This window comes from Amyelois transitella, chromosome 5, assembly GCF_032362555.1.
Source record: "Amyelois transitella isolate CPQ chromosome 5, ilAmyTran1.1, whole genome shotgun sequence".
NCBI lineage: Eukaryota > Metazoa > Arthropoda > Insecta > Lepidoptera > Pyralidae > Amyelois > Amyelois transitella.
Genome location: NC_083508.1, coordinates 411,054 through 429,585, shown reverse-complemented (window position 1 = coordinate 429,585; position 18,532 = coordinate 411,054). Strand labels below are relative to the sequence as shown.

General features: G+C 38.2%; 2 protein-coding genes across 2 annotated transcripts; both read right to left on the bottom strand.

The window, feature by feature from the left end:
• Window positions 1-3,369: 3,369 nt before the first annotated feature.
• On the bottom strand, window positions 3,370-4,499 carry LOC132901782 (uncharacterized). The gene has a single exon (XM_060944330.1). The coding sequence runs from the start codon at window positions 4,291-4,293 to the stop codon at window positions 3,511-3,513; it is 783 nt and encodes a 260-aa protein (XP_060800313.1). The 5' UTR covers window positions 4,294-4,499; the 3' UTR covers window positions 3,370-3,510.
• A 4,725-nt stretch (window positions 4,500-9,224) lies between these two features.
• Window positions 9,225-15,525, bottom strand: LOC106139881 (uncharacterized). Its single transcript, XM_013341391.2, has 3 exons — window positions 15,443-15,525; window positions 10,219-10,372; window positions 9,225-9,392 (listed from the first exon to the last, which is right to left on the bottom strand). Exons 1-3 carry the CDS (start codon window positions 15,500-15,502, stop codon window positions 9,226-9,228), a joined length of 381 nt encoding a protein of 126 aa, XP_013196845.2. The 5' UTR covers window positions 15,503-15,525; the 3' UTR covers window position 9,225.
• Window positions 15,526-18,532: the final 3,007 nt, after the last annotated feature.

The following is an 18,532-nucleotide window of genomic DNA, read 5'->3' as shown; positions in this document are numbered from 1 at the left end:
ATAATATACACTATAAATACATATTATTATACATACATAAAATATATAATTAGGATATATAATTAGGATGACCCATCATTAATCTGCCGAAGAAAGAACCCCTTCACAGCATGTTTGAACGCAGAGCGACTAGGAGCTCTCCTAATCATTTCAGGAAGAGCATTCCAGAGCCTTACAGCCTGAACCTGGAAAGATTTCTCCAAAAAAGTAGACCGGAACAGAGGAGTACGCAGAGTCAGGTTGTCTGAAGAGCGAAGAGAACGGGAATGGGTGGAACTCAGAAGCGGGAATTTAGATTTTAAGTAAAGAGGAGAGTGAGCATCATTGAGTAGAGAGTACAAAAAACAAAGAATTCTGGCTTTACGACGTTCAGGAATAGGAAGCCATGATAACTGCGAACGAAAAGAAGAAATATGATCGTATTTACGGATATTAAAAATAAAGCGAATACAGTTGTTGGCTAATCTGTCGAGTTTAATGAGAAGGACTTGAGTAAGATCGCAGTAACACACGTCGGCATAATCAATAGTAGGAATGACTAAAGATTGGACGAGGGAGATTTTGGTTCTCAGAGGAAGGAAGTTCTTTAGTCTATAAAGAGAACGAAGCATACCAGTTACTTTACGGCAGACCTCAGTGACGTGAGGAACCCAGCTAAAAGTTGAATCGATCTGCAGTCCAAGGTCTTTTACGCTGGGGCAGTAAGGGATCGTAACATCATTAAATTTAACGGGATTGATAGCCTCGAAATTAATATTACAAATTTGCCGGGAGCTTCCTATAATTATAGCCTGGCATTTACCCGGGTTTACAACTACTCCGTATTTAGTCGACCAGTCTGCAATAATGCTAAGATCCCTGTTAATGAGCGCAACCGAGGAGTCAATACCCTCACAATCGCATGAGTGGTAGAGTTGCAGGTCGTCTGCATAAAGATGAAAAGAGGAAGAAAGGAGTAAAGTAAGAGAGTTGATGAAGATAGAGAACAGGAGAGGGGACAATATGCCACCTTGGGGAACGCCAGAAACAAGGTCACGCCAACTTGAGATATTTTGCTCAACACGGACTGCTTGCTGGCGGCCACGAAGATAAGAGGCGAACCAATCGAGGACCACTGGAGAGAGATTAAGGCGAGCAAGTAAAGCAAGGAGAACATCGTAATCTACCGTATTAAAAGCATTGGAGAAATCAATAAGTACAAGGATGGTCACCTTGCCGTGCTCCATGCCATTTCTGATGTCCTCAGTCACCTTCAACAACGCAGTACCCGTGCTGTGTCCCGGGCGGAATCCAGATTGAAATTCACTGAGCAGTCCATTAGAAAGAACAAGAGAGGATAGTTGGGAATACACTGCTGCTTCAAGAATTTTAGAGAAAAATGGAAGAATAGATATAGGACGATAATGATTTAAGCTGCCAGGATTGTTAGTTTTAGGTAGAGGAATCACAAATGCCTTCCGCCATAAGGAAGGGAATACACCTGAACTAAGGGAATAGTTAATGATGTGAGTGAGAGCCGGAAGAATGAAGTCCAAAAGAAGAAGAATCATGCGGAGATTAATTCCATCGATCCCCATGGCTTTTGTTTTTATGGAAAGGACAATTTTTTTAACGTCTTCAATGGTCACTGTAGAAAAGGAAAACGTGTCAGGTAGCAAACAAGGTAAGGAGTTTAAATATGAAATAGTTTGCAACCTAGATGAAGGATCCAGAGAAGTAGTGGAAGTAAAATGATCATTTATCTCAACTAGAGAAAAGGAGGAATTAAATACCTTGGAATTACCCTTACCTACACCTTGGCTTTTGAGGAACTTCCACACATCAGCAGGAGAAGAATTCGATATGCTTTCATGGAAATACCGACGTTTCGCGGACCTCACCATACGATTACAAAGATTTCGTGCCCTCTTAAATATATCCCAATTGTCATCAGAACGATCACGTTTAAATTTTAAGAACGCTCGATTACGTTTTGCCATGGCCATGCGCACTCCCCTGGTCATCCACGGACAAGGAGGTCGTTTAATTTTTACACGACGGAATGGAGCATGACGATCAAAAAGAGAAACAATTGAGCTATTAAGAAGGCCAACCTTGGATTCCACGGTATCAGCAGCTAATATGGCATCCCAGTCAGTGCCAGCAGCATCAGTACGCAGCGCTTCAATATCCAGCCCAGCAAAGTTGCGCATTAAAACTGACTTTGCCTTAATCTTAGTGGTGTGAATCCTGTAAGAAGCGTAGATAAGGTCATGTCGAGAAAATGCTGGAGCAGGATGCTGACCATGAAGCATGATATTATCGAGTGATGAGGTAAATATGTGGTCAAGCCAGGTGTCAGGGGTGTCCTTATTGACGTGAGTGGCATTAAAAGGAAGAACCGAAAGATTGAAGGAGTCAACAATATCACGAAGTTTACAAGAAGAAGAGGTGTCGAGTAAGAGGTTAGTATTGATATCACCGAATACAAGGGAATGAGAGTATACAGAAGCAACAGGATCAAGTACTGTCTCAAGAGAAGAAAAATAGTTTATTCCTGGTGGACAATACATAACCCCCAATACAATTTTCTGGTGGCTCACTTCAACTTCTATAAAAATGTATTCGGCTGATGCCGAGTAAGAAGAGGGAGATTGGAACAAAATTTTATACGAAAGATTGCTGCGTAAATATATGGCTACACCTCCACCAACTTTATCAGTGCGGTCATTTCTTATCAGTATATAGCCAGGTAATGCAACCAAAAATGAATCAAGGCAAGGCTTCAGCCAAGACTCTGAAACCAGAATTGCTTGGAGATGTTCAACCATTCCAAGTTCTAGGAGGTCAGTGTAGTGGGCTGCTACGCTTTGAGCATTGATGTGGCAAACATTAAAATATTTTTTAACGGGCATCAAGTCTTTACGCACTAAATCACCAAGTGAGACGGCATCATGAAAAGAATCTTCCCCAGCCGACTCAAAAGAGTCATCCATAAATAAATGATATTAGTTATATACTACTTAAAATATAATAAGATATACCTACTTAATATTTTAAAACAAAATACAAGTCTTAAATAAGTGCACTGCCACCAAATCTGCAATAGCCTGCCGGCTTACAACGTAAGTAGTCAATTAATGTTTACATAGCATTCCAGACAACCAACTCAATTCACTAACTTAACAATATTATAAAAATAACAAAGTAAATTGTCACTGAAAACAACTTTGAACGAAAGTTAAGTGTCTTAGTAAACAGTATACAGAAAAAAAAATAATAATAATAAGAAATTAAATTTAGACATAACCAGGAACGTACCGAGAAAATTGCATTAGACGGAACGCACCGTTTGAAAGCAAACTAAAAACAAAACGAATTGTCACTGTCAATGCCACAAATTAGTTGGCAGTTGTTCTGTCACTTACTGAGTGGTCGGTACCTATCTCAGGTCGGTACGGTAGGAAGGTACTTAAAATAAAACTATAAAACAGAACTTCTGCAACTATCAGGGGGTAGCTATGTAGCACGCTATTTTACTTTCACCGCCCTTTTAGGCCGCTGCTTATCATTGTTCGAAGTGCCCGCCTTGTCAGTCCTATTATCAGCACGCTCCATAGGTAGTGGCGATTTTTGGACATTTGGGATCTTGAATGCTTCACCAGCCAGCTCAATATCATTAGCAGTGCTTATTAATCGAGGTCTACCATTTGGAGGTTTAACAAATATATTGCCTTCTTGACACCAACATTTGGTGATCCCGAATCTTTTGCGTGCTTCCATGAAGAGTGCCTGCCGTCTGCGTGTAAGAAATTCCGAAATCACAAAAGATGTTCCTTTGAGTGCAGTCTTCTTACGCCAAATCGATGTCTTAAGGGAATATTCTGCAAACCGTACCAAGATTGGTCGAGGCCGGCCATCCCTTCTCTGGCCCATCCTGTGGCATGCTTTAAATGAAGATGGGGTGATTCCGTCAATCCCCAGATTATTGGAAATAATAGAAGAAACAGAGGCCACCACATCATCCTTGCCATTATTATCGGACTCTGGAATGCCGCCAAACAAAAGATATTTCCGACGGTGCCGCATTTCAACTTCATCAAAGGACTTAGTGAGCTCGTTCATCTGTTCATGAAGCAATTGCAAGATGCCTGAGACATGTGTTTTGAAAGACTTAAAGTCCTCAGCGAGCCGAGCAACAGTCATTGGCTCCCTTGATGCTGCATGGAGTTGCTTCTCAAAATCAGCCATTCTGTTCAATAAGTTGGACTCAATAGACTTTTGTAGCTCGTGTACAGTGGCAATTGAGGTCATATTGAAGTGGCGAGCGAAGTTGGGAAGTACAAAGTGTTGTAGCCGGCAGTAGGTGCTTAAAATAAAGAGAATTACCTCATATATGTAGTTACAAACACTGCGGTGGTCTTATAGTGCTTCAGGCTTGATTTTAAAATGGAGTTGAAGTAAATATATGTACTCTTTATATTTTAAATTATATAAAAATGCAGGAGCAAGATGTTATGGTTTTCTTCACCTACCGCCCTTCTGACTTCCTTGGTGCGTAATAATTTGTCAGAAAGTTCTTATTGTTTTCTTGTCCTACCCTCATTATGTTAATTTTGACCTAGATTGTAATGCAACGTCATTTTGTGAGCCTCGTATTTATGGCTGTTTGAAAGTATTATAGTGCCCACTGGTACACACGTAAGTATAAAATAGATTGGAACATAGTTAAATAAACGTTATGTTTTTATCTTTACTCCCAAATAAATAAAGATAATGCGAAATAAAATTTTCTGAATTGTTACCTCGAATTTTACGCTAATCTAACTCGTAAAAAAATTACGTTGAAATGTTAGAAATACTATGAAAATATTCCTTAAATATACCGTTTGTTCCAGGAAAATGGTGACGGTTACCGTTGGATTTGAGTTCAACTCTTAGTTCTGAAAAATGTCAGATCTTGGTAAGTGGAAAGATGCAGTCTCTGCCTACTCCTCCGGGGAAAAGTTGTGACTTTATATACCTACCTTTAATTGACTACAGTGGCATCTATCTTACGAATCGGATAATTTAACTACAACATAATATGTTATACATACAGTCACATCTATAGCCCAACAGTCTTGAAAAGACTGAAAGGCCACGTTCATCTGTATGGCTTCACGATGGAATTGAGATTCAAATAGTGACAGGTTATTGGCCCATTGCCTACATATTGATATGATGATACTTATAGACGTGACCATATGTATGTATGTATTTTTATTATTTATTTATTTATGTACCCCACCGACGTAATTTTGCTAAAACGTCCCAATTCACATAACAAAGTAAAAATATTATATCACTCGTTAATATACCTTTTTATTATCTATGAAACAGAACAAAAGAGTGTCCAAAAATATTCATGTATTCATTCTACGCCGTGACAAAGTTTGGGCATGCAAAGTGGATCATTAATTAGACCTTTTTACACATTTTAAAAAGGGACATTATACTGTGATCTGCATGGAATAGAGACACTTTTCACAGGTAGGTCTTTCACATACCTACATGTAAGAAGTACATACATACATATCTATATCCCTTGCGGGGTAGACAGAGCCAAAAGTCTTGAAAAGACTGGCAGGACACGTTCACGTGACAGGTTGCCAGCCCGTCGCCTTAAAGAAGAATCCCAAGTTTATAAGCCTATCCCTTTGTCACCTTTTAGAACAGACATACATACATATGGTCACGTCTATATCCCTTGCGGGGTAGACAGAGCCAACAGTCTTGAAAAGACTGATAGGCCACGCTCAGCTATTTGGCTTAATGATAGAATTGAGATTCAAATAGTGACAAATTGCTAGCCGGACGTTGGATGTAGCTGGGACCAACCAACAAAGAATAGAAAAATGATAGTCATGTAATTTTGAGAATTACTCTGGCATTACTATTGTGCCCTGTCTATTCTTTTATAAGTCTATGGAAACGGAAAATTTACGAATTCCTTCACCCGCTATAAGTTGCGTTCCTTTTGTTAGGCAGCATGTATTACGAATATGTTACAAATGTGTGGTAACATAACATACTGGTGACATTTTTGTCAGAAACTTAACATTTGCGTCTAGAAAAAGTGACGAGGCATTTTATTAATAGTTACTCTCGTCCCAAGCTTTTGACAAAAAAAAATGTCTTTTAAGAACATATCAAGAAATTCTTTGCAAAAAACAAAATAATAAAATTATGTACGATCTAATAAATTAAAAGGAAACATTAATAAAGGACTTAATAAAACACTAAGTACATAAATGTTTCAACATATACCAGCTTATTGCGAGCCTCTTATTACCGAGAGAACTTGAAAGCTTACGCTTATTAATTTTTCTCTCGAGTACTTTTGTACGTATCAGTAAAGCCTGAAAATTCTCAACAATATAAATATGGAGTGCAGTCCTATTCTTTTTTCTATTGGTGCCGGAAAACTTGCGGGGTAGACAGGGCCAACAGTCTTCAAAAGACTGAAAGGCCACGTTGAGCTGTTTGGCTAAATGATAGAATTGTGATTCAAATAGTGACAGGTTGCTAGCCCATCGCCTAAAATAAGAATCACAAGTATATAAGCCTATCGCTTAGTCGCCTTTTATGACATTAATGGGAAAGAGATGGAGTGGAGTCCTATTCTTTTTTCTATTGGTGCCGGAAAACGCTCGCAAAATTTGGCGTTAATTGCCGTTCTCGTGGGAATTTCGTGAAACCCCCTATTAGTGCACCCCTAGACTACATGAGGAATGTACATGTCAAATTTCAAATTTCTAGACCCAACGGTTTGGGATGTGCGTTGTCTTGTCAGTCAGTCAGTCAATAACGGAAGAGTTTTATATACTTAATGAGTATACAACAACTAAGTTAAATCAGATTCCATCAAATAGTTTCGGAGAATTATATTATAATCATTATAATTTTGCACTCTATTGTACAAAAAAAAAATCTAAATTATTTCTGTGGAAAACGGGTAAAAATGTGAGATTCAATAGAACAAAAAATGTTGCAACTTCAAGAAGTCAATATATTTTTAAATACCTTTATTATTATATAATATAGGTATAATAAAGTTGTTAAGAAGATGTTGGATTTTCAAGACAACTATTATCATTGACGACTACTATGACGGCCTCTGTGGCGCAGCGGTAAGTACGCTTGTTTGTGACATTGGAGGTCCCGGGTTCGAATCCCGGCCAGGGCATGATGAGAAAAGAACTTTTTCTGATTGGCCTGGGTCTTGGTTGTTTATCTATATAAGTATTTATTATCATAAGATATAATATAGTTTAGTTAGTATCTCGTAACACAAGTCTCGCACTTACTTCGAGGCTAACTCAATCAGTGTTATTTGTCCCGTATATATTTATTTATTAAAATTTTGTCGTAAAAGGTAAAGATAAAAATTCATCATTTATTTATTTAAAACTTCATTGAGTCTCAAAGGTGCAATAGCACACAGGTAGGAAACAGATAAATAATGTTAATTTAGAGTGAGAAAAGAAATTCACAAATGTTTATTTCATAGACATACATAAGTAAGAATCATACACAAATTAAATAGTCATCATTAATGGTACATTTAAATATTAAAATTTCATTTGTAGAGATAATGCACCCAAACTACGTATAACGAACCAATAAAATTGTAACATACGAATGGTTGCGGAGGTCAGATGGGAGTCGCTTCGTGTAAAACCTGACTCACCCAATCCAGGATCCATGGTCAAAGGCATAGCCCGGGCCCGTCTCCAGAGTGGTGAGGATTAAAGCCAGGGTGAAGAAGAAATTATTAAAACAGGCCATATCTTACTTTTCCATATAAAACACTAGCTGTGCCCGCGACTTCGTTCGCATGGAATAGTTATTTTGGACATCATTGAAGCCCTCAAGGATGAATTATTTTCCCCTGTTTTTTTCACATTTTCCATTATTTCTTCGCTCCTAATAGTTGCAGCGTAATATTATATAGCCTAAAGGCTTCCTCGATAAATGGTCTATTCAACACAAAAATAATTTTTCAATTCGAACCAGTAGTTTTTGAGATTAGCAAACAAACAAACAATCAAACTTAAGAGCTTTATAATATTAGTAATATAATACGAGTAGTAATAAAATAATACTTACAGAATGGGTACATGAAAATTTTAAACCCAATAAATTTCAGCATACGAGGACGATATTCGAGTAAAAATCTATTTTTGTTAAGAAAATATTCTCTTCAGTTCCCTCGCTCCACACAAACATACAGTCTGACAGATTACGCCACTGTTTAACAATGGCCGGCTAACGTATCGCCGTGTTGAAATGTGGATCTTACGTCCATAAATAATTGACCTGAGCTTTAATAAATAAATAGGTATATACGGGACGAATTACACTGATAGAGTTAGCCTCGAAGTAAGTTCGAGACTTGTGTTAAGAGATACTAACTCAACGATGCTATATTTTATAATAAATTCTTATATAGATAAACATCCAACACCCAGGCCAATCAGAAAAAGTTCTAAGTCGTTTAATCTAGCATCATCAGCCGTTACGAAAAATCGAGAACCTCTTTTCTTAAGTCTATTGAATTTATAAGTAGCACTTAATACATCTAATAAAAAAGCAACTGTAAGCCATTTTTGTCATTTAGATATATTATACTTAGAACGAATCTTACTTCCGTCTTTCTCTTACTCTGTTAGATAGACAGAGACAAAAGATAATACATTTGACATTGAGCTTGCGAGATGAACGTGGATAAGGTGGTCAGGGATCGTGGTAGGAGGAAGTATGTATGTACATTTATATATTTCTTGTCTTTTCTATACTTTTTATAAGTTAACAGAGGAAACATTATTAGTTTGTGCATCACAGTATAAGATAAATTATGAAACCAACATGTTTTCCTAAAAGAGATAAATAAATAAAAGCCATACAGCTGAACATGACCTTTCAGTTTTTGTGAGACTGTTCTGTCTACCCCGTAAGGAACGGAGACGTGATTATAAGAATAGAATAGAATAGATTTATTTTCAAAATTGGATACAAGGTATCACTTGACGTCACATAACTTAAATCTAATTATAACTACTACCGCTTCCAAAGCGCATGTGTAGAAGAAGCGGCGGAACAAACTACACTGCAGCATTTTCATCGGACATCAATTTACAAATATAGATTTCTTAAATCTTAATTGTGGACGAATGCACATTGTCTACATAATATAAATTTGTCTTAGTAAACCTCCAAGCCAAATTGCAAAAAGATTATAACAGTTGATATGACAATGGACGCAACCCTAAGGGGTAATTGGCCATCCACCTTCTCAGTTCTAGTCTGCAGTTGTCCAGGGCACACCGCTGACAACCGGGATATCTTCCATGACTCCCGGTTCAATTCCTCTGGAAAGATATGACATAAGGTATAGTTATATTGTTTGTTGTAGGGAGTTATTTGCAAATGAACATATACCTAATGTCGCAAGTTAGGAACCTCTTTTATGAGGTTTTACGTCGACTAAGGGAAAGGCTAATAAACTTGGCATTCTTCTTTTGATGGGCTTACAATCGGTCACTATTTGAATCTCAATTTATTGTTGAGCCATACTGCATGTTGCATATTAGTCTTTTCAAGACTGTTGGCTCTGTCTACCCCACAAGGGATATAAGCGTCACTATACGTATGTATGTTTTATACAGAAAGTCCAAATGTAAGTATAAAAGAATCAATCTAAATTAAATATATAAAAAAGACATTGATTTTTAATTCATTCATTCATTAATATAATCACGTTTAATCTTCTTAAAATAACACATACTAGAGGCCGCCCGCGACTTCGTCCGCATGGAAACCCTATCAATCCCGCGGGAACTCTGGGATAAAAAGTAGCCTATGTGTTATTCTGGGTCTTCAGCTACCTACATACCAAATTTCATGGTAATCGGTTTAGTAGTTTTTGCGTGAAAGAGTAACAAACATCCATACATCCATACAAACTTTCGCCTTTATAATAGTAGTAGGATAGGATTATACGATTATAATCAAGAGTCTGGAGAACTTTTATCACGGTAAAAACTAAAGTTCTCGTGGGATTTGCGATAAAACCTGTATTCTTTTGTACATAGGTTGCGCTAAATTTGTCGCTTTTTTATAAATGGCGCTAAATACATGCGGGCGATGCTGCAGATAGCTGGTCTAAGTCCATGAATCACACAAAAAGCATCTCACCTCCCAAATCCATGTCATTGATGGTGCTAGCCAGAATGCTGATCTGCCTGAACCGGTCAGAGACCCACTGTCCCAAAATACCCAGCTGCAGGTAGACCAGTAGGTGTCTCAGCAAAACCATGAACTTGGAGAACGCGGAGAATACTGATATGACCTGTAATGAGATATAAAAACGCAAGACCTAGACGGGCGTGTCTTGATCTAATTAAGGACGTCCTGGCAAAGGGTCAGGTCAAGAGTACCCGATACCGCTTGCATGAAGAGAGTTATGAATGAAGTTGAAGCGAAGGAAGTATGCAGAGATCGTGGCAAGAGGAAAGATGTGGTCTCTGTCTACCCCTCCGGGAAAGAGGCGTGATTACTACGCTTTTTTTTATTCGTTAAAATAAACAATAATAACAATAAAGTGTCGTGTGGTTCCCAGCATTTTAGAAATGAACACTTAATAGGCGACTAAGGGATATAGCGGTTTATAGGCTAAGCATTCCTCTTGAAGGGCTAGCAACCTGTCACTATTTAAATCTCAATTCTCCATCATTTAGCCATACAGCTGAACGTGGCCTTTCAGTCTTTTACAAGACTATTGACTTTGTCTACACTGCAAGGGATATAGACGTGACTATATGTATGTATGTGTAAGAATTAAATAAAAAACATCTTCCAAAGCCACATTGAAACTACGCCAGCAATATGCTGGCAACATTTCTCCGCTTAATAAACCCTGCAAGGGATATAGACGTGACTATAATTACATACATATTATGTATGTATGTTTATTCTTCGCTAACTAACCAGCATAAAACCTTGCTCTGCACATGTGCCTCTTCCATCGCCTTTAACGACATCCATGAGTGGAAGACATGGAGTGGTCGTAAACAAATTGCCGGGTACCACAAGATATCAGTCGAAAAGTGGATGTGGAACTATGACCCAAGCTATTTACAAGGTCATAGAAGTCAAACGGTACCTGACCTCTTCAACATTGTAGGTTGTAGAGATTTTAATTATAAATAAAGTATATTTACTTTGTCAATAAAGCGGACATGGGTGCTATTGACCAAAAAACTAATTACAACAGTCTTTTAATTTTATGAGTTTGATAAGAAACTGATAATGAAATTGTATTATAAATAGAAAATTTTATTTGCGTCGTAATAATATACAAACATACATATAATCACGTTAATATCCCTTGCGGGGTAGACAGAGCCAACAGTTTTGAAAAGACTGATAGGCCACGTTCAGCTATTTGGCTTTAAGATAGAATTGGAAATGCCAATCTAAGGTCTGCCGCGCCGATGGATGCATGGCTAGGGGCGAGCCTAGTCTCGAGCGTGCCACTTCCGCCATGGGGTTGGGCGACCCCCAGGTAATGGCTAGCCTTACCCTGGCATGCGGGGCTCTGCTGGGGCGGACAAAATTGTTCCCTTGCGTCTCGTGGGAATCGCATGGATGCAAATTTTTTGAAAGAGCACCTAAATGGCGGCGATGGTGTCCGCACCCCATCACGTCTCGTTCCCGGCGGGAGCGGTATGCGGTCTGCTGAAAGCCGCTTTGCGACGATGAATGTAAGAGGAGGAATGAAGGATAAAATTGAGGAAGTATGTCAGATGATGGGTGAAAGACGGTTGGATGTGTTGTGCGTGAATGAAACGAAGCGGAAAGGATGCGACGCGACGCAGCACGGCCCTTACACGGCGTATTGGTCTGGAATTTCCAGTACCAGCCGAGGCTGTCAAGGGGTCGGTCTAATCCTTTCTGCACGAATGGCTGAGTGTGTGAATGAGTATGAGTGTGTCAGCCCTCGTCTTCTATGGATTAGGCTGAAAGTTGGAATCACTCGGATCTTCGTTTTAGGTGTTTATGCACCGTGGGATGTGGGTTCGAGGGGTACAACATCAGCAAAAAGCGAAAACGAGGAGTTCTGGAATAGTGTAAGAGAAGTATTGAAAGTTACCAAGCCAAATGAGAAGATTATTATGTTAGGTGATTTTAATGGATGGGTGGATGTAAAGCGTGATGGATATGAAAAGGTGCTTGGTGCGTTTGGTGACGAAAAGGTGAATGATAATGGAAGAAGTGTATTAGAAATTTGTCTAGAGTGGGATCTTTTTTGTGTCGAACTCAATGTTTCAACATAAAGAGATCCACACCTATACAAGAGTGGAAGGTATTTTAAAAAGTATGATAGACTTTGTGATTGTAGATGAAAGATTGAAGAACAAAGTGCTGGATACCCGTGCATATCGCGGTGCTGGCATTGACTCGGACCATTTACTGGTGATATCCCGGATAAGGGGTATCTTCAATCGCTGGCGGCACAGGGTAAGGGAGCAAACCAGCGCTTTGGAAAGAGTGAAAGTAGAAAATTTGCAAGATATGGATGTAGGTAAGAAGTATATTAATAGACTGAAGGATGAAATTGAAGATTTAGATGAGAGGAGCAATATTGAAGATGGATGGAAGGAATTTAAAGAAAGAATTGTGAAAGTAGCTGTTGAAGTGTGTGGTGTAAGTAGAAGAAGGAAAGGGAAAAATCACAAAAATGCGTGGATGAGTAAAGATGTGCAAGAACTTGTGCGATTAAAGAAGAAAGCATGGCTGGATTTGTTAGCAGCAAAAGCTAACTTAAGAATGCAAGAGGTTATAGATGAGGATATGAATGAAGCACGTAAGGAATATAAAAAAATTAAAGATTTGGTTAAGAAAGCTGTGATTAGAAAGAAAGAAGAGTATAAAGAGGATTTTGATAAAAGGCTATCAGAAGACTTTCAGTCAAATCTGAAAGTATTCTGGAAATCCGTAAGGTCAGCCCGAGGAAAAACTATAACCAGAGAGCTGACTAGGATCAGATGCCAGGATGGTAGCGTTGTGAAAGTTCTCCTTTCACAACGCTACCATGTGTGCTAAAGATATGGAAGGACTATTTTGAGAGTTTATTTGAAAAAAAGGAAGAAAATAAGAAAGAGTTCTGCTATAGCGAAGAAAAAGAGAATGAGATGGAAGGCGAAATTGAAATGTTTGAAATTGTGGAAGCACTTAAGAGTATGAAAGCGGGTAAGGCTGCCGGGTATGATAGAGTGTCGGTCGAGATGCTTAAAGCAGGAAAAGGCGTCGTAGCTAGACAGTTGTACTGCCTTTTCAATTTGTGTTGGAGAAGCGGCCGAGTACCAAAAGATTGGTGTAAGGCTGTTATTGTGCCACTTTACAAAGGAAAAGGGTCACAACTGGACTGCAAAAATTATCGTGGTATAAGCCTGCTTAGCGTCGTCGGCAAATTGTATGCTAAGGTATTGATTAATAGAGTCAGGAATGAAACTGATGACAAAATATGGGATGCTCAAGCGGGATTTCGAAAGGGAATGGGATGTACTGATCAGGTCTTTTCTTTGCGGTGCATAGCCGAAAAGTTTTTGGCCAAGAGTCAAAAAGTCTATTGCACATTCGTGGATTTGGAAAAGGCCTATGACAGAGTTGAGAGGAATGAATTGTGGTCAGCACTTTCTATGCATGGGGTGAGCAGTCTCTTGATACGAGCACTGAAATCCTTATATGAGGATTCGAGTGCTTGTGTCAGGATAAACGGAGCGCACACTGAGTGGTTTAAGATTGAGAAAGGTGTTAGGCAGGGATGTGTTGCGTCACCGTGGCTGTTCAACCTATTTATGGATAGTTGTTTGACAGATTTGAAAGAGTCTGAAAGTGGATTAAGGATGAATGAATTACTCGTCAAATGTCTGCTCTATGCCGACGATCAGGTTATACTGGCGTCAGCAGCGGAGGAGTTACAGGAGATGGTAAACTGTATGCATGAAGCTTTAAAAGAGAAAGGAATGAAAGTGAACGTAAGTAAAACTAAAACACTGGTTTTTGAAATGGAGAAAGAAATGACAGCATGTAATATTTTGATTGGAGGAGAAAAAGTTGAGCAAGTGAAAGAGTTTGTATATCTAGGATCAAAGTTTACATCAGATGGCAAGTGTGATAGTGATATTGAAAGGAGAGTGAACGCGGGGAACACGGTGAATGGAGCTTTGCATGCCTTTATGAGCAGTCAGAAACTATCCAAAAAGGCTCGACTGGCTGTGCACAGGGGCGTGTTGGTCCCGACATTAATGTATGGGAGTGAAAGTTGGGTATGGCAAAAGAAGCACGAAAGCAGAATAAATGCAGTGGAAATGAGAGCGTTAAGGAGTATGTTGGGTGTGAAATTGAGTGACCGGATAAGGAACAGCGTGATAAGGGAATGTTGTGATGTGAAAGAAGATGTAGTTACAGGAATAGAAAAGGGTATGTTGAGATGGTTCAGTCATGTGGAGAGGATGAATGAAAACAGGTTGACTAAGCAGATATACAAGGAGAGTGTGGAGGGAAAGGTCGGGGTGGGAAGACCTAGACGAACATATCTTGATCAAATTAAGGACGTCCTGGTGAAGGGTCAGGTCAAAAGTGCCCGAAACCGCCGAGCTTGCATGAAGAGAGTTATGAATGTGGATGAAGCAAAGGAAGTATGCAGGGATCGTGGCAAGTGGAAAGAGGTAGTCTCTGCCTACCCCTTCGGGAAAGAGGCGTGAGTTTATGTATGTATGTATGTATAGAATTGGGATTCAAATAGTGACAGGTTGCTAGCCCATCGACTAAAAGAAGAATCCCAAGTTTATAAGCCTACCCCTTAGTCGCCTTTTACGATATCTATGGGAGAGAGATGGAGTGGTCCTATTCTTTTTTCTATTGGTGCCGGGAACCACATTGTTACGTAATAATATTCACTTCTTTATGCGCAGAATTTGTTTAGTTATTTACAGATCTTTATTTTAAAATGTTACATACATATACATATACTTCATGCAAGCTCGGCGGTTTCGGGTACTCTTGACCTGACCCTTTGCCAGGACGTCCTTAATTTGATCCGTTCGTCTAGGTGTTGAGAGTCGTCGTCTACCTATTGAGAGCCAGTGACATCGCTTCCGACCTTAAATCTCTTGCTAATACGCGAGAGCCTGTCTGTCTGTCTGATCCGCTGTTACAGCTTAACTGGTATGCATATAGAATAGACCTTCGGAAGTAACATTGGCTACTATTATAATTTCCCACAGGAGCGAAGCTCCGCGCCCAAGTTAGTGTTAAAAATTCGGCCTATCAAAAATGTATTAAAGAAAATTGACAAAAGGGTTTTACAAAGAGAAAAGAAGAGAAAAGATAGTATTTTCAAAATGGGACTTACGGTATCTAACTCAGCCTTCTTGGAGAATATCTTCATAATCGTCCGTGTGGTGAAGTACATTTCAAACGTGATTATTAATGAAATCTGAAAAGTTATGATATAGTTATATTATGTTTTATAATACATACATAAAATCACGCCTCTTTCCCGGAGGGGTAGGCAGTGACTAAATTTTTCCACTTGCCACGATCTCTACATAGTTCTTTCGCATCATCAATATTGATAACTCACTTCCATTGAAACGCTACTGAAACGTTGATAAAAAAAATGTACGAGTATTTTAAAACCGGTGGTATTTACAGTTCACATATATATAATCACGTCTATATCCCTGGCGGGTTAGACAGAGCCACCAGTCATCAAAAGACTGAAAGGCAGCGCTCAGCTGTTTGGCTTAATGATAGAATTGAGAGTCAAATAGTGACAGGTTGCTAGCCCATCGACTAAAAGATACAATATTTATAGCATAAGTATAAAAAAAGTTAAAAAATCTAAACGTAAAAAAGATATAACTCTAAAACAAAACTTGATAACATCTAGTAATCTTACGACTATCAAATAACAAGTAACATATACGCATGTGACATTTTATTAATAAACCTCACGAGGAAATCCATGAAAAACAGCTTGTAGCTGGTAACCACAAACAAAAAGTTCCCTCTTCCATCTTAATTAGTAAATGAAAATTTTTGATCAACAAAATGTAAATAGAAATTTAATTTAAACGTGAAACGAACTCTGGGTGTGAGTGTATTGATGGGAAAGTAATCAAATTAACTTTTAACATACATACATACATATGGTCACGACTATATGCCTTGCGGAGTAGACAGAGCCAACAGTCAGACTGAATGGCCACCTTCAGCTATTTGGCTTAATGATAGAAATGAGATTCAAATAGTGACAGGTTGCTAGACCATCGCCTAAAAAAAATCTCAAGTTTGTAAGTCTATCCCTTAGTCGCTTTTTTCGACATCCATGGGAAAGAGATTAAGTGGTCCTATTTTTTTTGTATTGGTGCCGGGAACCAGACAGCACCTTTAACTTTTAACGTTTAAAATTATTCAAATTACCAAATTTTTTTTTTTATTAAATGTGCACAGACTTAGCTTTTTCACTTGTCACGATCCTGATTATTACGCTTGATCCAAATCTATCAATCCAAAGATACTCTTCATCCATCCTGCCATTCTGACTCTCTTACTCATTGCCATTCTGACTAGGCTTCGTTCAGCAGCAGTACATTGTGATAGAATTGACATTAAAAAAGTGACAGGTTGCTAGCCCATCGCCTACAAGAAGAATCCTAATTTATTAGCCATTCCCTTAGTCGCCTTTTGCGACATCCACGGGTAAAAAATGGAGTTGTCCAATTCTATTATAGCGCCCGGAACCACATGGCAAATCTGTATTGAACGGCAAAAACAATTGACTGAGGAAGTTTCCAGCTATTAGTCACATTATACCTTGATCAGGGTTTTCAATAATAAAAAAAAAAAAACAAAAAGCACGTCTGTTTTGTTTGAAATTTCTATTTATGTTTGGTCTGGCGTCCATCACGGCCGCGTGGGCGGACTGCACGAAATATTAAAATTTACGATCGCCACACTACTTACTATAGTCCACTTCTTTAGGTACCTAGCTAGGTACGGTAACTGAATGAATCTTGATTTGTTGTTTAATAGAATAGAATAGGTTTAATTTCAAAATTGGAAACAAGGTATCACTTATTGACGTCACATCACTTAAATCTAATTATATCTACTCGTACTACCGCTTCCAAAGCGCATGTGTAGAAGAAGTGGCGGAACATACTCGTACTACAGTCTGACAGTACTACGACGAATTTTTGACCAGAGTGTAATTGTTTTTATGATGTACATTTTGATTATTATTATTTATTTGACATTTGAACATTAAAATTTTAGGACATGGAATCTTGTAATAATATTTATATATATTTTTAATAAAATGTTCCTATATTATATTTAGAACATGTTTAGAATTATAGAAAATATTAGTGTAATTAATGTAACATTTCAATACAATGTACATTGTTCAGAAATAAATGAAATGAAAATGAAATACAATAAATGAAAGGCTGCGCCGTTTGGCTTAATGATAGAATTGAGATTCAAATAGTGACTGGTTGCTAGCCCATCGCTTAAATGAGGAATCTCAAGTATATAATATCCCTATCCTATCCCTGAGTCGCCATTTACAACAACCATGGGAAAGAGATGAAGTGGTCCTATTCTTTCTATTAGTGCCGGCAACTAGTAATTGACCTTAATTTCAGTAATTTAATTTAATTGACTTTACAAAATCTTTTCTACTCAGCAGTATGGCGGTTTGTTTGTATTACGATAAAATATCTCATAAACAGCGCAGTGTATGAAAGGCATTATTAAGCGGTTCGTATTAATTTATCGTGCTATCAAGCGGTTTTATTTCATTTCTGGCTTTAATTAGTTGGCTATTGAAAACGAACGCCATAAAAATTTATTATTAGTAAGTCTTTGTTCGCGATTGGAATATTTATAATACTATATTTTTAACTTATCCTAAAGTTTAATTATATTTCTACAACATGTCAATCACAGAGTTAACAAAAATGTTAAAAACTTCTAATAAATATTTATTTATAGTGTAGAAATCTTAATAATCTTGCCGTGTGGTTCCCGGCACCAATAAAAAAAAATGGAACCACTCCGTTTCATTCCTATGGATGTCGTAAAAGGCTTGGAATTCTTCTTTTAGGCTTTGGGCTAGCAACTTGTCACTATTTGAATCTCAATTCTATCACTAAGCTTAACATTTGAACGTGGCCTATCAGTCTTTTCTAGGCTTTTCTAGGCTAGGTCTACCCCGCAAGGGATATAGACGTGATTATATGTATGTAAAATTACTTAAACATTACATCTTTCTACTTGCCACGGTCCCTGCATACAACTTTTGCTTCATCATCTGTCATAGGTAAATCTTTTCACACAAGCTCATCAATTGAGATTAGAATATTCTTGAGCTGATTTTTCCCAAGAACGTCCTCGATTTGATCAAAGTACATTCATCTTGGCCTTCCTCTTCTTA